This window comes from Podarcis bocagei, assembly GCF_964188305.1.
Source record: "Podarcis bocagei genome assembly, chromosome: 5".
NCBI classification, from domain to species: Eukaryota; Metazoa; Chordata; class Lepidosauria; order Squamata; family Lacertidae; genus Podarcis; species Podarcis bocagei.
Window position 1 is genome coordinate 47159247 of NC_138129.1, and position 27517 is coordinate 47186763.

Here is a 27517-nt window from a genome sequence, read left to right on the forward strand (position 1 = left end):
GAGCGCGAGCGATTCCCAACCCTCGGCTACGCCGCTTGCGCAGCGGCTCGTCGGAGGCGAGAAGCTTCAGCCAGCGCCTTTCTCCTCCTGCTGCCACTGCGCCGTTGGCGTAGCATGTCCCAAGATGGCGTCGCGGTCGTCGTCGTTGGCGGCGGTGGCCGGAGCGCTGGCGGCAGCTGGGGTGCCGACGTGGGAAGAGCTGAGAGGGGGAGCGAGGCGGCGGACGGCGGGTGGTAGCATTAGGAGCGAGTAGCGGCTGCGGAGAGGGTTTCCCCCTCCCTCTCGGCTGGTGTGTGAGGCAGAGACTCTCCGGGATAGCGGGTCCCCGCGCCTCCTTCCCCCACCCCCCACCCCGCGGTTGGGAGATCCCGACCTTCTCCCGCGCGTAGCCGACACCCGTCCCTCGCCTGCCTCCCTAGTGGGTGCTCCCACCCCTTCTCCCGAGCGGAGGATGATGAAGCTCAAGTCCAACCAGACTCGCACCTACGACGGGGACGGATACAAGAAACGGGCGGCTTGCCTCTGCTTCCGCAACGAGAGCGAGGAAGAGGTGAGTGAGGGAAGCGGGCGGGCTGCGGCTGGAGGTGGGGGAGCACGAGCCGGGATGGGGGTGGTAGTGGTAGTGGTGGGGGGAACTGGGTGGCTATTCAGGGGGAGGGGCGCCAGAAGAGGCTCCGTAAGTGTTGCAAGTGGGGGGGGGCGGTTAGCAATGGCACACCCGACATGTAAGGGAGGCGGGGTATCAAACGGGAAGCTCCGAAGAAGCCGGGGGGAGATGGGGGAGGAGGCTAGATGGGGCTGCTGAAAGAGGGGCAGAGGATGAGGAGATGGGTGGAGCTTGTGTGGGGTGTCTATTCTTAAAGGATTCGTAGGGTGCGAACAACTCCCTTTCCCCAGACGGAGCTTCCCCAGACGGCATGCCGCAGTTTGAAGGAGGACGGAGGGGCTTCCTCCTTAGTGGCTAGTAGCGAGAGTAACATGCGGTTGTTACTAGGCAAGAAGTGACATGACGCCTCTCATTAGCGCCTGTCTCCTGTCTGTGAATCGTTTGGTGCTGGGAGGTGGCAAGACACTTCCGAGAAGCAAAGCTTTCCGTTGTTTAAAAGCTCTGGCTGCACACTTTGCGCCTCCGGCCCAGGGTGGCCAGATGTCCAGTTGCACGTTCGGTATCTGCACCTTTAAATAGTTACACAAGCTACACTTGATGAAATTCTCCTTCATAAAAGGTGAAAGAGGGCTGTTCTCTTTTGTATCTGGCCATTTTCCCCGGAGCTCAGGAATGTGTGCAATGTAGACAACCTTAATCTCCTAGAGTAAGTTCCTGTGTAAACGAAGGGGGTCCTCATAGGAAGCGCTGAATTGTTACACGTCTGACCTTAAGTCTCCAGAGGCATCAGAATTAAACTCCCAAGACATAGACAGGCAGGTGGTGCAATAATTTATTTCTAGGGGCCAAAGCGAGGACAGTTGACCAGGGTTTCATACTTTTACCTCTACATCTTTTACGTGGGAAATGTGCAATCCCATGTATGTTTTGGTAACTTCCTCAGTGTTCAGTTTGGGCTAACTTCCAAGTAAAGTATGCATGCACATAGGATTGCAGCTTGAAGGGGAGTGGCACAAAGAATCTGAAGTGCTAGCCTCTAGAAATTATGGTTAAAAGATCAAAGGTTGTGTGTGCGCGCAATTGTCGAAACAAAAACTGTTGTGGCTCTTTTCATGTAAAGAATGCTATGCAACAAGTAAATGGTTTAGATTGCAAGTTTTTGGGAATATTGACCCACTTTTTCTGCTGCTAAAGTTCCATGTGAATTGATTGGGCTGTATATCTAATCTGTACTGTTAAAAAGAATGGCTACTAATCTTGGTCTTTAAAAACCAGAAGCATGAGTAAGCAAAACATACTACGGTACAGGGTAAGTATATGATTTTTAGTAGGAAAGTAACAGGCAAAATCAAATTATCAAGAGCACCTCCTGATTTCTAGAGTCGCTTAAATGATGTGGATGAATGAAGGAATAGTTTTCTCAAGGCGCAATTAAGAGGACAAGAGAGCTCAGTATTGTGATGGGATAGAAATGAGGAAAGCATGCAGAATGAAAGATTTAAAACAATGAACGGTGACATGAACTGGTGTGGCGTGGCATGGCATGGGATTTGGCAGTGATCTGCTACCACCATGCTCAGCTAAGCACATCATATGACATGGCAGAAAGAAATTTGATTCTGGATTTATAAAAAGAAACTGGGATAAAAGGAACTGGTTACTTGCCAGAAATTGCCATTAGAGGGGCTTGTGAGAGAAAAAACGGGATTGAGAGACTGGTTATCCAGACAAGTCCTACCCCCTCCCCACATATTGAAGGGGGTAAACTTGCATTTAAACAGTTTATTTCAGTATAAAATTTAACACATATTTTAGGTTAAACATCAATATATTCCTGTTAAACTACATCTTAGATGTACATTTTATTTAAATAATCTAAAATTTATATAGTGTTGAAGTGTTCAAAGTGCTTAACATGCAAGTAATAAGTCATTAATCCTTTCAATAATTTTCTAAAGCAGGTTAAATTTGGTTATCATCATACTGCAGATAGGCAGCTGAGGTTAAACGAGAGAGCAGCTTCTCTTTACCTACATACTAACTTAATAACTGAGGTGAGATTAGAATTAAAGATTTATGGAAGTCCTAAGTAAATAGTGCAGTGTAGCAGCTTTCTTAGCTACCACTTAGAACTCCCTAAGTAAATTCTGTTGGATTGGGGTTGTCAATGCAGGTTTTTCAGTAGGCTCCAGTAGACTTCCAGGTAGTCTCTTGCAGTTTGGACTGAGGAATTGGGTTTAAATCAGCAATTATGGGACATTGTTGGCCTCCCCAGTCACCTGATCTTCTGGACTAAAGCTTGCAGTATTTCTGCTGACCATCTGCAGGAAGGCTCTGTAGAGCAACAGCTCATGGTCAGTAATTCCCTCTGCCTGTAAGCTGACTTGGTTGCACAGGGAATGTGGTGCCTGGGCCTAGTTGCTGGAAGCTGTTGGTGGATAACAAGGCACCAGTATTATGTCAAGTTAGTTTTACTCAGTTTTCTGTTACTTAAGTTCATTGTGTTGGATCCAGATTGCTAAAATTTATTTTCATTGAAAACAATAGGATTTCATTTAGTCATAACTAATCAGGCCCTTTGATTTCATTAGGACCTACGTTAAACTAGAAGTTAGTTTGAATCCAATGTATTGTCATTCCCATTATATTTGTAACTAGAAGAAATTGCCACCAGGAAGAAAATGAATTATTATTTCTTGCACTTATTAGCTATTTTCTACTTTAGACGTTCCAAACTGATCTGCATTAAAATCACAAAGCAAAATAACAATAAATTCAGTACAATAATATTAACATATCAAAATTTGGAATAAAAGTCAAATCAAATCACAGAATCAATAAAAACCAGTATTTCTTATCTTACTTTATCTTTAATGAATTCAGTGTGACTTACAGAAAATTATTAAAATAATAAAACTTCTAATTACAAACCAACAGAATGAAAGATAAGCAATAATAATAATTTATTAATTAATTATACCCTGCCCATCTGGCTGGGTTCCCCCAGCCATTCTGGGCGGCTTCCAACAGAATATTAAAATACAATAACCTAAATTATTATTAAATTGTCTATACCGCCTTTCACCTGCGGATTACAGGGTGGTTTACAATATAAAAACACAAAAATACATACCATAGTAATACCCGCCGACAGTTTAAAAGGTCATAGATAGTTTAATCAACCAATTTAACCCCAGCATAAAGAAAAGTGGAATGGCCTTTATTGTAGCAACTTAAAATCAGCAAATGTCCCACAGTATTTTAGGATTATCCTTAACCTTCCTTTCACCATTTTTGCCTCTCAGGAATGACCCTCTTCTGAGAAGAAAATTGAATGGCCCAATGCAACAATTGAAGGAGGCTTGGGTCATGTTTAAGCAGATTATGAAGCATGGGCGTAGCCAGTGGGGCAGCTGCTCCCCCCATCAAGTAAAACAATAGAAATACTTAACTAGCAGACCAATCACATCGGTTCTGCCACCCTAACAAAGTTCTGCCCCCCCCCCAAAAAAAATCCTGGCTATGCCCATCTTATGAATTCATGAATTTATGAGATTCAGAAAAGGACATACTACCATGGTTAGCTATCAACAGCTTTGGATAAGGGTCTGTCGGGTTCTTGTCTCAACTTGAAAATAGGGGCAGCTTTGAAAGGGTTTGACATAATGAAAGGAAAACAAAGAGGAGGTAAAGGAGGAAATGTACCTTAGTAGAAACTGCATCTATGCACCACAGCAACAGGGTTGAGTTTTACATGATCAGCTTTAGGACTGCTCCAAGCTAGGTCAAATGATATTCCCTCCCCCCCCCTTGATATAAATGGGTGGGTTTGAAGAGGTTCCCCACTTCTAGTTTATGAAGCCAGGAATGTTATGCCTGAATTAGCTCGATGAAGACACAATTCTTAGGCATTTGTGCCTGAAATAGGTAACTAATATCATAACTGAGAGGTTGGCAATGCCTTTGGGGTGGGTCCAAGGTCTGTGTTATCACTTGTTGCCATTAAGTGTCATTGATACTTATATATTTTCAAATTGGATTGTTCCTGAGACAACTCAGCACATTACAAAAAAGTGATAAATTCTAATACACCCTAATGCAATCTTATTTTGAGCATTGTAGTGTTGGGAAGAGGAAGTAATCTTCTTAGCACTTAATCGTATGGTGAGATGAAGAATCCTAACCAAACTGAACTCATTTAAAATGTGTTTTTAAAGTGTGGGATCTTGAGATAACTTTGTTTCCAAATATGCATTTTTCCATAAATAAGTTTAACATAGTTTATCAATAACACATTTTTGATGACTAACCATCACGATGTTGCTAACACTAACACAGCAATTTTAACAATCTTAACCAGTGGTGTCGGTGGACATGGGGTATTAGACTAGTCCCCCGGGAAGCTTCTGCCCGGCTTAGTGAGGAAGGTGTGATGCTTAGATGGGCCCAAGAGCCTTAGCACCACCTTCCCAAAGCCCACCCGGCTTTGAAGGAGTAAGATCCATTGAGTATAGTGGTGTTTACATGTGAAGAATTGTTCATAGAATTATGCTGTAAATATGCAGTTGTTGGATCAGGGTAGAAGGCATGCTGTTCAAAAAATAGTGAATTTGGAACTTTATTGAATTATGAAATGAAAAGTGCTTTTGCCAGGAAACCAATGAAAGTAAGTGTATTCCGAAAAATGCCAGGAGGATGAGAAGTTGATCAAGTTTCATGGGAACAATAATAGCATCCATCTTTTTTCCTCACAACGAATGAACTATTGTTATCTTATACTTCAAATAGTTTTCTGCATTTTAATGTGTTATCTTTATAGCAATTTTAAATCTTATGGTTGGAATCTACAAATTAAATCACATGTTACAATCAGCTTGAGTAGATACTAGAAAGCAGCAGTATCTACTGTAGAATTGGAGTACAAAATCCAAATGGAAACAGTCTAATTCATAATGCTTCTCATGTAAAACATCCTGGACTTGTCAGCTGAAACTTCATTGGAATTTGTTCTTTGTTGTTTCAGTTCAGTCTCACACATGGTACTGGGATGTAAGTATTCTTTTCTTGTCAAAAAGTATCCTTCCCTAATATAGACACAAAAAGCTTTGGAAATCTCCAGTGAAATGTAAATATTACAAATTTACATTGTTGCAAACATAAGCTATGGTCCACTTTCAGTCTTTTCAAATTGGTCCTTGCAAATAAGTTCATAAAGTTTACTACGATAACGTGTGTTCTGACCACTCACATGCATGCGCATTAAGTCACTTTTGGAACATTAACAGTCTGAAAGTGGGGGCTGCATTTTTAGCATCTCACAAAAAGTTTACTTACCCCTGAGTTGGTGAGGCTCATCTGATAACACAAACTTGAGCCTTCAATATCGTTGGCCCAGTTGGATGAAATGTTCTTCCAATAAAGATTTGGCAGGTGTCCTGATATTAACTTTTAGACATTTGCTGAAAACTTTTCTATGCTGCCAAGCATACATAGACAGTTACAGGAAGGGAATCTTTTTTTTAACAGCTGCTGATCTGTGATTCTGGTAGTTTTTGTGGTTTTTATTTATATATGTTGTATGCGACTTTATTTTTTTTGCAAAATTGCACAAGTATTTTTATAATGTTTATTCTGCCTATTCATAAGTACATGTGTTTGAGACATTCACAATGTAAAAGGAGGAGACCAAATATTATCATGTTCAAATTTAGAGGTCTTAATTTTTTGCTCACCTGGAACAGTTCTTAATTTTGACAGGCTTCCAGAGAAGTTGGCAATTCTCTCTTTCGTGAAATAAAAATGTGTCAGATATGGGTACCTTATTTTTAAGCATTAAGCAAAAGACTTTTACATGCTAGATAAACTATTCAGATTCTTAGTATGCAATCCTAACCATATCTCCTCAGAAACTTCACTGGGGCTTATTCCTAGGTAAATGGGATTAGGATTGAAGCCTTAGGGCTGTATCCAATGCTACATGGACACCCTCTTCTCTCTCCATGTGGCCCCAAACATAGAATGCATAGATGATGGCCCTAGGTTTGGGGGGAAATTGCCAATCTGATTTTGAGACCCTTGAAAGTTGAAGGTTTGAGGCTTTTCCAGAAAGTGACGTGTTCCCATTATTATATGATTTTTGAGAACCGAAGAACAATTGGAGCTTTTTTGCTTTTTAGCATATTCTGCGGTTTAAATATTACTTCAGAATGAAAAACATGACACAACTCAATTGCTCTTTTAAAAAAACAAAAGAGGAAAGCAACTCCTTTACCCGCCCGCTTTTCCATTCTGTGTATATCGTTCATACAAAGACCTGCTTGTTAAGCTGAAGGGAGAGAATCAAACTGTATTTTCCTCACTTTCCCCCCTTCCTTTGTTCCTGACAGTTCTTCAGTTGCTTTTCATAATACCAGATACCTGAACTCACAATGGGTTTTAAGAAAAGGGAACAAAAAGAGTGGTGGTAGAATTGTTAATCAGTGTTATAAGAGAGATCCCAAAATAAATTGATTTCATTACCCTTTTTCTCAGAGTTTAGTAAAATTGTTGGGAGGGACTTGGCAGATTGCTTTTACCACTTTCTCAAATGTGCTCTCTTTCTTTCCTATTTCAGTAAGTAGTAGTATGAACTGCAAGAAACAAGCCGCCTTATTTCTGCTATACCTATGTCATTTGCTATTGAACTTTGCCAGAAGCTCCTCCCCCTCCTTCACTCTTTCTGCCATTTGATCACTTTGCTGACAGGTCATGGGAGTGAAGTGAGTATTAAGATCCAATTCCTGCTTGTGTTCTCACACAGTCAGTTGAGCAGTCTTAATCGGTTGTATACACAGTAGGATGCTTCTCACACTTCCCCTGAAGATTTAGAGAAGTGCTATTTGAATTTTTGTTCTGTGGAGTGTTTCAATTTAGCAGATTCCTCCAGGGAATGATATATGCAAAATTAAAGTTTTTAAATAACTCTGGGTGGGATCCAACATCATGGCAGTGGAAGCAACCTGGGACTTCCTCATCCTCTTCTACCTTCTGCATCCGTAATCTGCTCTGGAGAAGGGAAGCCCTGTTTGTGCAGGCGAAAGTGTGTTGCGCCAGTGGGACACCACTGTGGAATATCATCATTAACAGTATGCTGAGCACATACTTATTAATATGTATTGCATTTATTTGTTGCTTTATACAGAAAGATGGCTCAAAGCAACTTAAAAACCAAAAAAATTACAAAAATAGCTAAAAATTGATTTCCAACTATATAACAAGCAACATAACTTACTTAACTGTCTGCAGTTCAAATCAGTGAGAAGTTAATGCTTAACTTAACTGGATCACGCCCTTGCTGTTTTCTGAATAATTACTTAATTAGAGCATTGCTTTCAGAATTTAACTGCTGAGTGGTTTTCACTGAGAAATAGCATATATGTTTAAACTTATATGGAAATTTGAAAATCAGTTTTGCAACAAGCTTTTCTCACCCCATTGATTTTACCAATTTCAGAACTCTGTTGCATGACCCTTATAGATGAAGAGACATCAGAGGGTTCCCCTTTTATAACCACACTATAGGTTAGGACACAGGATTGTGACAAACCACCTGGCTATAAAGCATTAAGCTTTGATATGTTGGTTAAGAGTTCCTCTGTAGCAGGCTTTTACTGTAGCCCAAAAAATGAGAAAGGCTTCTTACTCCAGCAGGTTTTCTTATGGGCTGAAATCTTCTTTAGCAGTATATGCTCATGGGGGTGAGTAGGAATATACTAGTGAAAATATTGATGACAGGCCCCTAACAGTTATTGATTCACCATCTTCTGTAAATGGATCTAATTCTTTTTTTAAATTCTCTAACGATCAAGCTTTGGTTAGGAATACTGCATGGTAGCATTTCCTGGATTATGTCAGTTCAGATTGCATGTTTGAATGCTTCTGTAAGTAAAACAAATGCTTGCTGCAAAGAGAACAAATAAGTCAATGAGAAGGCTAGGCTGGAGTCCTTCTCCCCATGACAGCCTTTTATGTGAAGCAAGTTTTAACATAGGAGAGAATTCAAACAAATGAGCTGCTATGCAACTTGGGACCTTTATATAATTCAATCTTTATACCTGCATGGTTGGCTTCCTCCTCATGCACCCCTGACCTCACATTAGTCAACATTTTTTAGAAGGGGGAATGCTATTAACTCTGGTTTTATTTTAGGGTGGGATAGTGGTAGTGTAGTGTAGTGTAGTGTAGTGTAGTGTAGTGTAGTGTAGTGTAGTGTACTAGTCCAAAATAGAATTTTTCTTTTACCAGTTGGATCTTAAGTGTAGTTGGAAAACGTTGAAAAATGTTGTGGACAGCATTTTGAAAATCAACTGAGTAGGCCATGTAACATTTAACCATTATTTAGTAATTTGTGCATGAGCCTCTTTGAGCTCAAGTTCCCTTTCTTCTTCCTGCATGGGCAGGAAGACTTTTGCTGAGTTAATTTTCATTTTCAAAGAGTCTTGATTTAGTGTTGCATACCAACTAGGGATCCTCCTTTACAACAAGTAATGGCTAGTTGCAACCAGAGAACCAGACCATAGTTTTAACTGGATCATATGTGTCAGCATGCCCATTGATACACCAGAAACTGATACTCAAGAAGATTGATGAGGCAATTTATTTTGCTTTAGAAGTCATGCTGAGCATTCCATAGTAAGTCTTGTATGAGAATTTGATGGCCTTACAGGCCTAAATGCTTTCTATGAATTTATCTAGAACGAGATTTAGGTTGACAAATTTGTGATCTTTGTTTAAATAACACCATTTTCATATTTAACAACTCCCAAGTGAATACCATGAGGCTTAGTGAGTTGTTACTTCTGATTCTTTTTCATTAGTTTCAAAACTGCATCCTGTGCACTACACTGAAAAAGAAGTTTGCTGTATGTATCATATGACCATTTCTGCAGGGATAATGATGCAACGAATTCATTCAGTTTTTCTTCTATGCATTCTTCAGCATTCCTATTTTTTGGTCATTTAGTTGTTTAACTGCTTCTGACATTTCTGCTTCTGCTTTCCTTATACTGTGTTCTCACAAAAATGTGTACCAGACAGTTGTATATAGACTAGCTATTCTCTCATGCTACCCTTTTCTCTGCAGGATCCCATAGCAAAGTAATTAATTATACATAGGTGAACATCCTGTGCACAATTTGTTTCATATAAATCAGTGTAGAATTGTATTGTATTTTGCCTTAGATAATGTTATTCAGTTACATAGTCTTACAAGTGATTTTTTAAGTGTTGGGAATCTTGGAGGTCTTGGAGACACTTTGACTTAGTAAGGCTTGTACTCATTTCATAAAGTTATCCGTGATAATCCAATTATTTATTGACTTTGTGCTAGTGCGCATTCTGAAGAGGTGGTGACAGGCACTCTAGCTGAATGATAAGTCTGAAAATTTTTATCAAGCTTACCTAAAACCAAAACATAAATCATGAAGCAAGAGCTGACAACTGGGCAAGATAAATAACTCAAGAAAGAGAGGTAAAAGGTAAAGGTAAAGGGACCCCTGACCATTAGCTCTGGTCGCAGACGACTCTGGGGTTGCAGCGCTCATCTCGCTTTACTGGCTGAGGGAGCCAGCGTTTGTCCACAGACAGCTTCCGGGTCATGTGGCCAGCATGACAAAAGCCACCTCTGGCGAACCAGAGCAGTGCACGGAAACGCCGTTTACCTTCCCGCTATAGTAGACCTATTTATCTACTTGCACTTTGACGTGCTTTCGAACTGCTAGGTTGGGAGGAGCTGGGACCGAGCAACGGGAGCTCACCCCGTTGCGGGGACAAATGCAAGTGTCTATATTGTGGATTATGGACATGGCTATCAAATTGTTGTGGTGGGACGCGGGTGGCGCTGTGGGTTAAACCACAGAGCCTAGGACTTGTTGATCAGAAGTTTGGCAGTTCGAATCCCCGCAACGGGGTGAGCTCCCGTTGCTCGGTCCCTGCTCCTGCCAACCTAGCAGTTCAAAAGCATGTCAAAGTGCAAGTAGATAAATAGGTACCGCTCCAGCGGGAAGGTAAATGGCGTTTCCATTTGCTGCTCTGGTTTGCCAGAAGCGGCTTAGTCATGCTGGCCACATGACCCGGAAGCTGTACGCCAGCTCCCTCGGCCAATAAAGCAAGATGAGCGCCGCAACCCCAGAGTCGGTCACGACTGGACCTAATGGTCAGGGGTCCCTTTACCTTTATCAAATTGTTGTAGACGTTGAGACTATCTTTTCTTTCGTAGGGTTGCTACTAAATTATCTCAATTGGAATTTGAAATAGATTGGGAGTTCTGTTGTTATGAGGGTTCAAATCAGTGTTGCCAAGAGGGTAGGGAATGGATAGAATTCTACAGGATGTGGTATTAGTGTGTAAAAACAGCCCAGATCCAATGATCCCCAGATGGTGGAGAAGTCAGGCCCAGGCATCTTCACTTGGTCGCAAGTGGTTGATAGCCAGGTGCAAAATGTGCCTGGCACCTAGCTAATTTCCAGTCCTGGATGGGAGCAGAATGAAATATGTGACAGATAAAAAATGAGATGGTCAGTATATATGATGTAAGCCTGATGTAAGCATATCAGACTTGAGTACCTGAAGAATTCATAAGGCATTCTTATCTACTGCTTGGGGGAGCCAATATGTAGAAATACAGTGCTCCAGTAGTAGGAACTGAATCCTGTTGTGCTATAATTGGGACTTGTGCAGCTCTTTCTGAAGCTGGGAAATGGTGCTACAAGGGGGTGGTTCAAGTATGTGCTCTATTGGCATAACCCTTCATCCTGAAGTATGATGTTGGTTTGTAAACAGTTTAGATAGTAAGTGGGGCAGTGCTACATCACTGTGCTTAGTTGGAGATACTGCCTTAGGTAAAGTAGAACAACCCTAAACCAGGCTGTGTGGCATACAGATGGTTTTGTTACAGATCCTGATTTATGGTCTAGAATGTGGAAAAATAACAAAATTTAAATGTTATCCCTTCAGGACTTGAAAATAATGCAAATTCATTGGTGCCAGCATAAAGTTGTTAGGGCTATCCTGCCCTTTGAGAATTTTCTTCACTCTAAGAACTTTCCAGCCCTGTTTGAACTCATTATAAGCCTTACATTTTGCATTTTCACTTTTGTAGTAGTCTGTGTTGTGACAGCTTGTTTTTACAGCATTCTGTTCAAAACATGCTTCCTCTTTAAGAAATAGTACCTCTTATGAATAGGCTGGAGGGTTGCAAAGAGATTTTCATTGTATCTTGCTACCTTCCTGGGGTTGCTTTTTTTCCTGGACTAGAATAGAACTCTTCTACCACACCAGAGGAAAACAAACCTATTTACAAGACCCTAGAAGAGGAATAACCAACTTGGTATCCTCCAGATATTGTTGGACTAAACTCCCATCAGCCCCTACCGGAGGTCTAGGTGGGGGGGCATTTAAGGTTGGTCAGGGGGACGGATGGAGTTGTCTTAGTCTTCCATGCTTGCATCTGGCAAAGATTCACACTCATATAAATGCAATATTCAACTTGGAATGGACATTCAGTGATCAAATAGTTCCAAATCTCATAGGTAAAATTGCCTTATAGAAGAGTTACTAACCAAATAAAGCATCCTATGGAATTGAATGGGAGGATTCAAACACACCTGTGCAAGGGCACTTGGATCAAGAGCTAGTGCTGGGACCCTTTCCTGGGGCTGGTGCAGTAGCAGTTACTTAATACCACACTATTTATCTCATATGCCTTGCACCCCACAGCTCAATTTGAACTTTTCAGATTCCAAACAGTAGTTCTGATTTGCGGCTGAATTTCTGAATTATATGAGGCCTCTTTTCTCTTCAAATTTTCTGTTTTAACTTGAAAGAGTTCCATATACTTATTTCCTTTAGAAGCTCTCCTGGAGAGTGTGGGATACAAAACTGTTGACCATAAAAAGTGTGCCTGCTGTCAGAGAGAGGTAAAGGCACAATCCACCAGCAGGACAATTAGTCTACAGAAAGGGCAAAACACAACTTGTCAGTAAGACCAAACTTTTATGTAGCAAAACAAAAATGCAACAAGCCCGTGTTCTGCAGCATAAATTACTAAATTAATGTGCATTCTTCCATTGAAGGATTTTGAGTCAAAGTGATAATACAACCAAATACAACCATATCTTTTGCTCAGGTGACATAAAGGCCTCATTCATAAAAAAATGCTAAAGCATGGTTTAGCGTTATGAGAATGTGCTTGTGCAAGCATCAGATTCTCACCCCCCCCTTCTTCAACGGCTGCAAGAATGAGTTTGGAAGGTTTCACTTATGCTTTTGACTAAATGTGAAAGGGGACGAAACCTCCAACATTATGTGGCTTCTTGCAAGTTCATTCCAGATCTTCAGTGTGGATAAAGATATATGTATGTGTGCAGGATAAATGCTATGGAACTGGCACATGGATTTACTTTTTCTGAAGTGGTTGTTCTGAAGTGGTTGTCTGAATCTATTGTAATCATATTGTCAATTTAATAATTTATGTTGAAATCCCCAGAGCAGCTATCTTCAATCCCTTTGATAATGGTTCTGATGGAGTTCAACATATTATAAGAGTCGTGGCAGGAGTTCGGAGTACCAAGTGCCAGCAGGAATTTCTAGTTGCAGGGAATGGCAGGATACTCCAACAATGCTTTTAGAGTCTCTAGTCAGGGTTAGGTTTACTGCCATATTTTACTGGGAGAATGTGGAGGTAAAAGTGACAGTAAGAGTATTAATGTTTAAAGAATACTGTCATAGAACACCTCTTGAAAAAGGAGGTATCTTCAAGTTCCTTGGTGTAGTATGTCTGTTAATAACATGGAATGCAGGAGGTGAAAACAAAACAGACTTGCTTTTCCTGTTCAGATTAGTTCTTCTGAAGAGCCTGATGCACCCCTTGAAGAATGTCTTGCCTTTTGTTAAGACAGCTGAGCCAGATGCTCAACCAGCTGGTGTCCTCACATAGAGGGCCATGATGGAAATGGTTGGACTCTTGGAAAGGTGGATGTTGAAACCAGGTAGCCTGCCCAGGCACTGTTGATGAGAAATTCTCCCCCATTGCTCTTGGTAATCAGTAGGTCCATTCCCACTTGAGGAAGTCTGATACAGCCTGTACCTCTGGAGTGGTGAGTCAGGCTGCATTTCCAGCATAGTGGTGGAGGAGGCGGTTGCCCTCCTCTACACACATTCCAGCTTGTCAAGATCCTTCTTAGACTGTGGTGCCCAGAACTGGACACAGTACTATACAAGTGGCCTGACCAAGGCAGAATAGAGCAGTAGTGTTACTTCTCTTGATCAGGACACTGTACTTCTTTTGATGCAGCCTAAAATAGCATTAGCTTTTTGCTTTGCTGCTGCACCACACTGTTTGATCTACAAGCTCCTTTAGTACCCTTGGGTCAGCTATTTCATTTAAATTCATTGAATTCATTTAAAGTAGCTAGGTGTTACCTTAGCACCTCTTTTTTTATCTTGGGCTTCAACTCCCTTCTTGCATTGTTTATTCTGGTATCACAAGGTTGGGCACGCTTTCCTTTGGGGTGAAGAAAGAGGCAAAGTAGGTGTTGAGCAGTTCTGCCATGTCTCTGTCACTGAGTAGCATTTTTCCTTCTTCTCCCCACAAGGGATATACTACTTGCTTATTTCTCCAAACATAGCTGAAGAAACTTTAAAAATTATTTTTAACCTCTCTTGCAAGCCTGAGTTCATTCTGAGCTTTGGCCTGCCTGACCACCAGTCCCTGCAACTGTTGACTACTCATGTATACTCTTCTTTCATGATTTCTCCTTTCTTCCATAGAATTGTAGAGTTGGAAGGGACCACAAGAGTAATTTCTTATACATGCTCTTCTTACATCTCAGCTCATCTGTAAGCTTCATATGCAGCCATACAGTTTCTTTGGATGCTTACTTGTTGGGATTGTCTGCCTTTGTGCCTTCAGTATGACGCCTTTAAGAAACTCCCATCCCACTTGGACTTGCTTTTCTTTGAGTATTTCTGACCATGGGACTTGACCCAGTAGTTCCTTAAGCTTTTTCCTTTGCCTGTGTATAATGAAGCTCAAGAGGACATGATGACTCCATAAGTATAGAGAGAAGATTAGCAAAAAAAGAGAGAGATTTCTTATAGGAACTTAACCCCCCCCCCATCAACAGCATTCTTTTGTAGCAAGATTGTATTCTGAAGTTGGGCAACCATATAGTGAAATAATGTATATATGCAAGTACTCTGTTTCCCCCCATGTAGGTGCTGTTAGTGAGCAGTAGTCGTCATCCAGATAGATGGATTGTCCCAGGTGGTGGTATGGAGCCTGAAGAGGAGCCTAGTGTGGCTGCAGTGCGGGAAGTTTGTGAAGAGGTAAATCTCCAAAACTTGCTTCGGACCTAAGCTGTTCGTGCTGCTTATCAATTTCTTACTATGTTTCCTTGGTCTTCTCAAAACAGTCCCTCTATTGAAACAAATCTCTAACCAATTAATAGTGTTATGGTTTTATTAACTTTTTATGAACAAAACTCATTGTTAGTTCCATCTGTGAGTTGAGATGGATACTGCTGTAGAATTTGCCCCAGTACTCATAACTATAATAGTTATTATGATGCAGGGCAGGGATTTTCGAATACTTCACTGAGTGCCTCTTTCAACAGATTGTTAATAGTATTGCCAGTTGACTTCAGGCACTGGGGTCTAGAGTTCGTATATGTAGATATGTACTATCTCTTGGTGATGTTGCTTTGAGAGGGTGTGGTGTGAAACACCAGATTACATGCATACATATGTGCATTTAACCCCTTGTTTTCTTGGCCCAAATTTTCTCTCACCCCTCCCCTCCCCTGCTGGTTTTAAACACTTCATGATGTCCCTTCTCAAAGCCGCTTAACTCACCCTGGGGGACGGATAGCAGCTTTGGGGGCAATTGTAATCATGAAAATTACATGAGGAAAGGATTAAACATCCTCTACCCTAGTGCTGCTATCAGAAGCCAATCCTCTCTCCCGACCCTCCCAGCTGTTTTTAAGCTTTGGATCTTCCATAAGCTTTTTCCGTCATAGACCTTCTACACCATGTGTAATTTGGCCCAGACTGAAATATTGAGCTGTAACTTAGAACATTAAATCTTTCTTTCCTGTCTTTGAATTTCTCACAGGCTGGAGTGAAAGGGACATTAGGAAGATTAGTAGGAATTTTTGAGGTAAGTATAAGCATTTTGAAGAGTTGATTAACACTTTTCTCAATGGCCCTGTTCACACATCCCTGTAAGCTACAAACAGTGCTTGGAATGAACTCCTTTGGTTTGGCAAAGTTCACTGAAAGTAGTTCCTATAATTGCTAGGTGAAGTGAACATGAATTAAAAGTTGCTTTGCAAAGGAACTCTAGTTCAAGTTTGTTCTCTTATCTGTGTTTTTGACTCTTTAGACCAGGGATGCAAAACTACTTACAGAAGGATAAATTATAACAGGGTTCCTACCAATGCCAGTCAGCTGATGACTGCTGTCAGTGAGTCCCACTTACCAAGGGACAATCAGAAGCTGGCTATGTCTTTACCTGCCCCATAACCCAGTGTCATATATGATGTTTGATGTCAGGTGTGGGACAGGTGGGTGTGATTTGAAGTCCTAGTGGGCTGGAGGTTCCCCTCCATCATCACTTATGCCTTACTTTCACTTGCAGATGCAGCCATTGTGGTATCATGCATGTTACATGATTGAATTTTGAAAACATAGAGCATCCACTGAGACAGATTGTTCAATTTCCCTATGTTTTGTAGGTTTCTCAAGACTGAGGAGCTAGAAAACAGTAACGTTTGGCAAGATGTCAGGGCAAAACTAGTAAAAATTATGTTGGAAATGTTTTGAATTGTTTTGTGTTGTAACTACTTTTGAATCTTCATCATTTATCTTGGTAGGGCTTTGCTGTTGGTGGAAATGTTTTAACAATATACCTATCCCCACTTTCCTTAAGAATAAATTTTTGCAGGTGTTATGAACCTTGGAACCTAACTTTAATGTTGCTCCTCCTTTTAGAACCAGGACAGAAAACACAGAACATATGTTTACGTACTTATTGTCACAGAAGTATTGGAAGACTGGGAGGACTCTGTGAATATTGGTGAGACACTTACATTCATCTGTATTCCTGATTCTCTGTAGGATTGTAATAGCAGAATCATCTTCTCTGTATTAGATTCAGCATTATATCAGGTGTGGAGACTGCAATCCTCTCACCCTTTCTTTTTGGCCCCCAGGCCACACTTTTCACTAGCCCTGCTTCACACCCTCCTTTACTGCTTTTGCCTGGCATCTTGAACTCTGGTAGATGTTGCTTAACCGGATGAATGTAGGGGTGTGGGTGTGTGTAGCAACCTCTGATTTTTGTGTGCCTGGAATGCAGCCAAAGAATCACATTTGATTCTCTGTCCACCTACTGTTTTTTTTTTTTAAAGTAGAAAAGGACAACCATCAGCATACAGCTGCCAAAATACTTGTGACTTGTCAGCTCTTGTCAGACTCCTTAATTCCAGCTTCCTTTAAAAAAAGACAGATAAAGAATTCTAGTACTGATGATTTCAAAGAGAATTTGATTTAAAGAGCTGAACAGTCACAAAGAGGGCTAAAAAGCAGATTTTGGAAGTGGAAGAGTCTTAACTATCTGTTTCCATTATTATTATTTTTTTGCAGTATCACTGATTTTTTAATTTTAGTTTTTCCATGTTTAGCATGTGTTTTGAAAAGGAAATTTACTTTAAAAAGGGGGGGAAGGAAATTTACTAATTGCCCCTCCTATATCAGTCTTAAATCGTTGCAAAATTCATATTAATGTATTATTCTTTTCATCCAGTGCTTCTTCATGCCCATGTTTTGATTCACTTTTCTGTATGACGTTATATATCCTGTAGAATAGCATATTACTTAGAAAATTGCTTCTTACCAAATTTATTTCCCAGCTTCAAACTAACCACAGTCCTAACCTTGTTTACTTAGATGTAAATCCTATTGAAATCAGTGGGGCTTATTCTCAGATAAGTGGAATTAGGATTGCTGCCTAAATTATTTACAGAATGGAAAGAGATGCATATATCTCTCAATGAACTTCACAGGCAACACAGTGATGCACAGTTTTGCCTATAACTTTCCTTCTCCCATTGATTTTCTCTAAGAAAAGTGAGCAGCTGCATTCTGTTAGTCTCAGGAGCTTCCTTACTAAATGCACTATTTTCCAGCTCATTCTCCTTTAGAAGAAACAAGTGAGATCTTGGGTTTTTAAAAATTTTTGGAAAATATTTGTTAAACTAAAGATTTGCTGTTGTAATGTACTGTAGGGCTGAAGAACCTTCCTCCTCCAAGCGCCACATTCCTTTGGAGAGCTGGTTATTGGGGACAGCATATTGGCATGACTGGGGCTAAAGCCCAAAGTACACTACCAAAGGATATACATCCCATTCTCTTACCTTGCTTTTGGGCTTCCCATAAGCATCTGGTTGCCACTGTGAAAACACAGTGCTAGAGTAGATGGGCCATTGGCCTGAACTAGCAGACTCTTCTCGTGTTCCTCCCATACATGTGCTGATCTGCTGGTAGGAGGGATACCGCTCAAAGGTGGGGAAAGGAGAACCTGAAGAGGGTATGAGGTTCTAGGGAGAGGCTGGTGGGATGGTTGGGAAGGCCTAGCATGCAAAATTGAGCCCACAGGCTAGAGGTTGGTCCATGTCCCCCCCCCCCCGTGTTGTATTGTGTGAAGTTAATTATTACAATTGTATATTGAAGAAGTGAACATTCAGTGAGTCATCGTATCATAGGTGCCATTGAATTACTGTGTGCTATTGCAGTGCATTTGCAGTAGGAATAGGCATACTATATGTCTGTGGAAATTATCTATAGAAGGAACTATAAAATCATCAATTGTTTTGCTGTGTTACTAATTTCCCCCTCCCTCTATTTCTACAGGAAGGAAACGGAAATGGTTTCAGATAGATGACGCCATAAAAGTTCTGCAGTATCACAAACCTGTGCAGGCTTCATATTTTGAAACCTTGAGGCAAGGCTATTTGGCTAACAATGGCACTCCTGTTGTGACCACATCATTCTCAAAGGAGAGTGAACTGTCCGACATCAGATGACTGAAGATGGTCTTTTGAGAGAAACAGATTTTGAAAAGTAGACTGAAACTTGGATTTCCTTTTCTCCCCTCTTCTTGCCTCTTTCACATGCTTCCTCTTGTCAGACATGACATCAGCGGCAGCCTTTGGCAGAGCAAATATTTGAGTGTTGCATTCTAGTGCAAAGTGGGGTTTTCTTGCTTTTTCTTGGATATGTATTTTGTAAAACACATATTGTGCATGAAGTGCCCCTTCCCTATTAACACAGTTTTGACAACCTGAAAGTCAAGGCTACTAGCTTCACCTCTGCCTTGTCTTCTGAAATGCCCCTGTGTATGTTGTCCCAGCCATAGCTAGGCCTCTTTATCCTTTCAGTTAAAGAAGGCTGAAATGTGAGCTCAGTTCTTTTAAGTCTTAGATTTTGTACAGTAAGGTGCTGTTGAGATCTGTGTGGTGGTCACTTTCTCAGCGCATGCGTGTAACCTTTTTTTAGATGGAGAAGCCTAACACTTTGATTTTGCGGGATTATTATTTTTTTTAAATGAGCTGCTTCTGTAAAGGAGGGCTTCATAATCTTGTTTGCCTTTTGTTTTTTTAAAGAAACTTATTTTGTGACAGTGCTAGTGGCTGGGCCGGTTTGACTCCCTGAACCCCACTCCCTTGCCCAAATTTAGAACAGTGACACTTAGAGGAGGTGGCCAAGTTACAATACCCTGCAAGGCATTCTTGGTGCTCCGTTCTTTCTACAGGTTCAGTCAATATGTTGATCATCTTAACAATGAACAGAAACGCAAGGAATTGGCCACTCACTCAACAGCACACGGCCTCAGAAACTAAATGAATTCCAGCCTCAATAAATAGGAATCAGGGATTCAAAACGAGTTTAAAAACTAGTGAACTGAAGCATCGAGCCACTGATGCTGTCTGCTGGTGTGGAATTCTTTCTCTTCCTGCTGCATACTGCTGATATCTCTTCTTGTCCACATGCCTTACACCCTACTAAACTGGATGTTGTAATTTGTGCTACAACATTGGATTGTACTTTTGAGTGTCACTGCATGGTGGGACAGTTGCATTATGTCCCTGAAAAGAAGTCACAGGGAAAAGCTTCAGGTGTTCAATCTCCTTTGTAGCATTGCAGCACTTGTAAATGCACCACGGAGCATGCTCAAATGTAAACTTTATCCCTCAGTGGCAAAGGTACAACTGGCTCCCAAGCAGAAATGCTGATGTGGAGAACTGTGTCATTTAATAGGATACCTAACCTGATACATTGGCACATGTCACATGTCACATGTTTGTTTCTATTGATGTATGTTTCATGCTGTCTTGATTTGCCAACAGTGTTGTCTAGTTGGGAGATTTTGGAAAGGGTTGTGGGAGGGGGTGGGCCTGGGGAAGGTTTGGGGAGGGGCATTAGTTAATCCCTGGCTTGGGACAGGACCTAGTTGCTGTATTTGGTGACTTCTTCTTTGTCAGATTATAGCCAAGATGTGAAATTAAACCTGCAGTACTCTTATTTAATTTATCATTATCTCTTCCCATTATATACTTAACAACATAAAAAATATATGAAATAGTCATGCAGCATGAAGTAAAAGTATACTTTCTACTTTGGAAAGTTGCTGTCAAATTTGAGATACAATTCTGTTTATTTGCTTGAGTTCCCTATTTTTAGTGAATGGGATAGCATTCCATAGTGTGGGATCACAATGGCAAAAGTGAAGCCAGTGATCACTAATGCCAAAAGTTTTTACACAGGAGAAGGCTGAGAGGCATTATTCAATGAGTGGCTTAAACGTGAATGTCTAGAAAAAATCTGAAATTATGCTGTGCCACTTCGCTGCCCTTCATCTTAAAAAACAATAAAAATTTAATTCAAAGGGCTTGCCTAGTGTCTAGAAGTGTACAATATAATTTCTCGTACTACGCTATATGTGGCACTTTCCAATATAGCAAACTGTTGCCTTCAGCTAAGGCGTTTTGTGTCTCATTGAATAGATTAGGCATGAAAGATTGAAAGAGAACTGAGATGCCTGTAAGGGTGACTGCAGTTTTAATATCTACAGCATGCACACTTTTATAAATAAATAAAAAAACACTCTAAAATGTTTTTATAGGGCTGTTAAACTGACAGTTTAGAATAGAATATCGTTAATGATTTGCTAACAGCATTTTTTTTTGGGGGGGGGTGTCCAGGAAAAATAAATTGTGCCAAGAAAGTAGTTTAATGTGGGATGGATTTATGCTGTTAATTCAACTGCAGTGAGTGGCTGATGTTTGCCTTCTTAACTGGAAATGGAAGATGCAGCTCCTGAGGTTCAAATAGTCTGGAATTCTTCACCAGTTGTGTATTTTAACCCAGTCCTTGCTCCAGCTTATTAAGCCTCACCTTTTCACCTTCTATTAATGCACTATAGAGATAAGTCTACAGCTTTCCCAGTATCTCAGGGTATTCTGTAATTAACAATTCATGAAACTTCCTTAGCAAGATAAATGAAAATGTCACCACATCAACTCACCTTTTCAGAGCATTTCTAATTACACTGGAACATTCTGCATTGGCAAACAATGCATCTAACATAGGGTAAGTTATGGGGTGTTTAGATTCAAGCACAACAGTACTAAGAAGGTAGACTGATCCTCCGTTAAGAGTTAAGAAGTCTTAATTTAGACTTCCTGCTGTGCTTTACCATAAAAATGCAGCTTTCTTTGGTCTCTAAATTCAAAAAGCTTTTAGATTTATAGACTGTATTCAGGTACTGCTGAAAAGGGAGGTGAAAATGCTTAAGAATTATTTCCTTCCAATAAGCTTTAGATTTAAATTGAGGCTGAGCATCCAACATCCTGAAGACTGCATCTGCCCCTCCACCTAACCACCTGTGCATCCCATAGACCTTGGGAACCCCAGCTTTTATTTTATATGTAAATTTCTAGTCTTTAACAGTTGCAGAGAGGAGGTTAAATCTTTGATTGCAAAAATAATTGCTGAACTTGTGCACTTGAGTCAGACAAATGCTGGTACATCATGAGCAGTGTGATAGATCTGTTGATATATATTTACAAATAATTTGTTCTAAGTCCAGATTTAATGCCAGTGCTTAGTGTATTGTTCCTCATTTAGGTGAGGTCTATGTTGGTTTTTGCATTGAAGCAGCCCTACTTAAATCAGGGTTCTTTCTTGCTGCTTAAAACTAGTTTTGGCAGCAAGTTTGCAAGTAACTGCTGGGTAATCTTCATGAAGCTGAAGCACGGTAGCATTGTGAGTGAATGTACAACCTCTGGTGTTTTTCCAGTATGGAGAGAGATGGATTTTCTTTGCTGGGAGGACAAAACCAGCTTCAGGCTCTCTGCAGTTTTATCTGTCATCCTGTTGCGAAAAACGCAATAGTGCTTTTCTAATGACATCCCTTCTGTGTTTCAGTGTCATAGATTAGAAAGTGTGTGATGTAGAGTAAATAGAATATGCTGGAGTGTTTTGATGTATCTAATTAATATTTTTGGGTTTAACCTTGAATTAGCTCCCATTAGATCCTCTTGAAAATAGGAAAAAAGAAATCTTTGTATGAAAGTTTGACCTGAAATTACCGTCATTATTTTAGATGCAGCATAGCTCTTATTTCCCGAAAAACTTTATACTTGTTGTTAGCCATATTCTTGTAATCACACCCCTCTGTCGCCAACTCTCCTTTTTTCTAAGAAGCCCTCATTTTGTTAACTAGTTTAAAATTTTGCCAATAAAGAAATGGAGTGCCATTCTATCCTAGTTAGTGGTTATACTAGAACTTACAAAATAAGAGATTGTTGAGCTGCTTGTGTTCTGGGGGGAAAAACAGCTTAGTTAATTCCGAGGCAATTAAAATTTGGCTTACCCAGCCCTCTGAATACCCAGACTTACTTCTCAGCTACCACCTACCCAGCCCCTTCCCTCTCACTTAACCATCAGTCCCTCAGCCTGACTTGCTTTGCAAGTATGGCAGGTAGCAGCAGTGGGCTGTGGAGTTAGGCAGGGAAGAGATTTCTTCATGTCCCCTTTCTGGCCTGTGGTGCACTGCACAGCCACAAATAGCTCTGGGGTACAGAGTTTTCCCAAGGGCTGCTGGAAGGGTGGAATGCTTACCTCCCTTCCTTTCCTTAAAGCTGTAGCTAGCTGCTGCCACCTATATCAACACCATAAAAAGGGCTGAAGGGAAGAGGGATGTTGGGGTGTGCATGTCTGTGGGCAGGTTCAAAAGACAGGAGTTGAGAGAAATTTGAATTAAAATTTGATCCAGAGAAGAAGTTGGGGGTTGCAATCCTTTTTGTAAATGAGCATTACACAATTTGGAGGATGAGCCTCCTAAACCTTGTTCTTCCGAGCCAAGAAGTACAAGCTCAGCAAACATAACTTCTTCCAACTTTGGTGTCGTTTTTCATGAAAGTAAGATAATTGATGAAATTTGATTCAAATTCCTGCTGATTCTGAAATCAGATTCCTTAAAGTGAGTTACTCTTTAAGAATTATAATTGGAGTATGTATTAGTGAAAAATTCCAGGAATCTTGTGTGGTGGTGACTGAATTCACCTGTTTTCTAACATTAAAAGTGCAACTTGCCTGAAACAGGAAAATAACCATTTAAATCAATATTGCGCATATTTCATAATGCTTTGTCTGGTTTTACTCATCTGTCAATATGGTTGTATCCAGACACCGGGCGTTGTACTCTTTTGGTGGTGGGGTGGGGGTAGCGTGTGTGCGTGAGAGAGAGAGATGGCAGTGTTGTGGGCCTGTTTTACACTGGAGTGGTATGTAGGTATGTATGCTTTAATCTCTGTAATAAAGAAGCTGCTTTTGAGTACTATTTGCCACTTCTCATGACAACAGATTTTATTAGAACCATTAATACATTTTTTCAGTATGATTGTTTGCTAAGAATGAATGTTGAACTGTCCATGTAGTTTGATTGGCATTTTAGTCGTTCACATGTATGTTTGGTAAATAATGCAAGTGAGCATTCAACGAATCTTGGTGTAATATCACAGCTACTTGCAAAAGCAAATAACCACCTTGAAGGGGTATACCTTTAAAAAACAAAACAAAACCCAGACACACCTCCTACCATCAAAACAGTTTCTCCATGGTAGAATTGTGGAGAAATTTCTGTACAGTTCAAGCATGGTTCTCTACTTGTAAATGTAGGCAGAGTTTCCCAAACTTGGGTCTTCTACTGTTTTTGAACTACAACTCCCATCATCCTTAGCTAGCAGGACCAGTGCTCATGAATGATGGGAATTGTAGTCTGAAAACAGCTGGAGACCTAAATATGGGAAACCCTGATTTAGAGGATACCAGTGCTGTTTAAGGCTTGTTAACTTAATGTCTCACATGACCATCAACAGTGGGGAATGCTTACTTTTGTTTGGCACTCTTTAAGAGGGAGGGGTAGGATCATTTATTTTGGCCTTGTTTGCTATAGTTAAATAGGAAGAGCAGCATGCTGGTGCACGTTGTTCAAAAGTTACAGTGATGCCAGTTCCCCTGCTTTGAAAAACAAGCCTGAGCCTGGCTTGTTGTGTTGTCAGAACCTGGGCTTGTAGTTTGGTTCTCCTCAAATATACCATGAGCGGTAAGTCAGGAACAAACCTTGGTTCCACTTGTGTGTTTGGGGGAATCAATCTGCAGGCACAGGCTTGGATGACATGGCAAGCCAGACTGGCTTGTTTTGTCAAGTGGGGGAGGAGCTCACTCACATTAAACCATAGGCAAATTGGGCCATTGTCTCAAATTTCCGAATGTTTGTGGATCTGTTGAAGAAATGTTTATTTCCGAACCCTTACATCCCGTGTTTTATCTATTGTCTTTAATTGCTTCCTGTGATGTAGGATGTGATAAAGTACCTGAGAACCATTCTGCCAAATGTCACCTGTGTCCCCTTTGACATGGCAAGAGGTAGCCTTTTGCTCCACAAAACTCAACTTTACTGAGCAGTATAAAAAGAGGGTTTGTACAGTCTGACAATGTTTTTCATGTTTTAATTTGTACTTGCTGGTTCCCCTTTATTTTTGTTAAATGCATAGTATGAGAGATGGCTTCTTGAATAGTGACAGACTGCAGCTGAACTTGCAGCTGAATTCTGCCAAGCACTTGTCTCATGTTTGGATATTATATTTTAGTGTGCCCTCTGAGAAATGAAACTGTCAAAATGGGCAGCTAATTTGAGTATAGCAGGGTGCTGCTATTTTGGGACATGAAGTTCAATAACATATATGTCAAATGGCCCCAAGATGAACTCTTGCCCCATCCTTAATGTTACTGTCCTCAGCGAGGCACATCGGCTATGAGGCCATTGAGCTCTGTGGACCATGTGATGTGTGAATAGAAAGAAATGAAACTGAACCTTTAACGGAAGGTTTTTTTAAATCATTGTTAATAATTGGAATTTTCCTATCATTAAATTAAAAGAAAGGAATGAATAACTCCTTTGCTGGAGGTGAGGAAAGTAAACAACTTATCTGCTCTGTTTTTGTGCCTGCAAATGTGCATGGCTGCCCAACTGCTCAAGTTTGAGATAGGAATAGCTTCTGTTTTCAGCATAGATTTCAGGAGGCTAGGATTCTACTCCTAGTCCCAGATTTACATTAATTGTGATACTGGGTAGTTCACAACTATGGGCAGGATCCATAGTTACATTATCAAGGATATGCATTGTATGCAGAAAGTCCCAAATATAATAGAGACATCTAGTTAAAGGAACTCAAGCCGTGAGACCTGTACCTGAGATCTGTTGCCAGAATAGAAAATACTGGGCTAGATGAACCAGTGGTCTGACTCTGTATAATGTATCTTCGTATTTGCTCTAACTCAAAATTTCATATGTATACTTAGCTATCTATGAAGTTTGTTCAGTTGATAAAAAGTTGCTAAGTGGGTTTTTTTAGCACATATGTTTGTAAGTACAAGTATTATATTACAAAAACAAGAGCACTTTCTAGTTTAACACTGGAAGGAATATGGCTTAATACCATCTTTTGTAATAACTTGTGAACACATAAATGCACTTGTTTCCTCTTAAATTACAATTCCTTTTATATGCTCAGCCTCTCTAACCTCCTTCCCCAATTCAGTGTAAAGGGCAATGTGTATACAATGCATTTATTGGAAATTATAGCAAATAATTCATTAAAACAACTAGTGTAATATTTACTGGGTGCTAAGGTAATCTTAATTGATCCCTTGAGACCATGGCCCATTTTAATGACCATCGTTGAGGTTGAATAAAGGCTCTGACTGCTGCTGCTTCAAGCAATGCAATTATTGTTTGTCAAAAATATTTCAGGTTCCTAGCCTGGAGACTGTGGGACCATGGATTTCATTGCTACTATCAGTGGTGAAAAAAATACTAAAATGTGGGCTGAAATTGGTATGTAGTTAAGTTTTGTAGAGGGATTTCCTCTATTACATGCTAATGTATATTACACAGTGTCGTGTATTTAATGTCACAAACAGTGCACAATGAACACAGTATCAGAGTTAACTCGGAATCTTTAAAGATGGAGAATTTTTAAGTTTTTAAAATTAAAAATGAAGATATTAATGAAAATGCATAATGAATCCTACTATCATAAGCATTGCCTAAAAGCCTAGGATCTGTAACCTGTTTTGTTTTTATTTACCACATAATCTCTAAAAGACCATGCACTTCTCTTAAGTGCCCAGCACAGAATGGGAAATGGCATCTGGAATATTTAATAAAATCTTCCCCATCCCTTTCTGTTCTGCAGCTCTTTCTTATTACAAGTAAATCCTTTTGGGTATTCAGTGTCAATTGTAATTTGGGAAATAAGTTGATTCTCAACGAAGGTGGTTCAAGAATGATAGCTTTTAATACAAATGCGGTATACAATTGGTGGTTAGAGTGTGGCAAAAGAAGGTTTGTGCCTTTCACGTAGCACATTTAGGACCTTTCTTTAAGAGTTGGTCAGTGCTTTTGCCAACCACATTTCAACCTGTGCATGACACTCACGCAAGTACTGTAGATTGGGAACTGTACAGCTGCTTCCCCCTGGTTTACAAAAGAACATATTTTTGCTGGGATAAGGAAATTTGTCTTGATGCTTTTGCTACACTAAAGACAACAACAACATGGTTAGATGAGGGTACTGGCACTGGAGCTGAATTGCTTCAAGTGTTAAAATGTTTAAAAGGTCACAAAATGGTGCAGCAAGAGGAAACATCTCACTCGTTCCATCACAGGTCATTCCCAGAAGGTGCTTGTAACACTTGTGTATCCGTGACTAACTGCTCTTTCTCAGGGAAGAATTGCATGTATCCAAAATATTGTAATGTGCCGATTGAGAAATGAAAGGAAAAATCCCTTTACAGAAACAACATCTTGAGAAAAGGCATGAGAGTTGGGTATGGCAATACAGTTGATTGCACAGAGAGGCCTTTCGTGGTCCCATGCCAATCAAGGTGGAGGGTAACACCAGAGTCAAAAGTGGGTAGAGCAATGGATGGGACTCTAATCTTGTACCATAAACTACATTGCAGTCATGCACGGAAGTCAGATTTCTATGCAGACACACACACATGCACATAAACCTAAGCGGGCAAACGTCACATTTCAAAAACACATTCCAGCCAGGCAAAGTACAAAGGAGGGCATGGAACTGGGCTGGTGGGAAGTGTGGCATGGGCAGAGGTTTCCCCCAGGTTTCCTCATCTCTGATCTGTGTGTAGGAAAGCCATCACCTCATTTGGTGTCTTAAAACTGCACTGCATTAGTGTTTTCAACAGTTAGAACTTGTACCGATAAAACCTCAAAATAGT

The 27517-nt window shown here is 40.5% G+C and overlaps 1 protein-coding gene across 1 annotated transcript; it reads left to right on the forward strand.

Moving 5' to 3' along the window:
• Positions 1 to 26457, forward strand: NUDT3 (nudix hydrolase 3). Its single transcript, XM_081195902.1, has 5 exons — positions 1 to 550; positions 14861 to 14971; positions 15759 to 15803; positions 16637 to 16721; positions 18557 to 26457. The coding sequence occupies exons 1-5, from the start codon at positions 452 to 454 to the stop codon at positions 18727 to 18729; spliced, it is 513 nt and encodes a 170-aa protein (XP_081052028.1). The 5' UTR covers positions 1 to 451; the 3' UTR covers positions 18730 to 26457.
• Positions 26458 to 27517: the final 1060 nt, after the last annotated feature.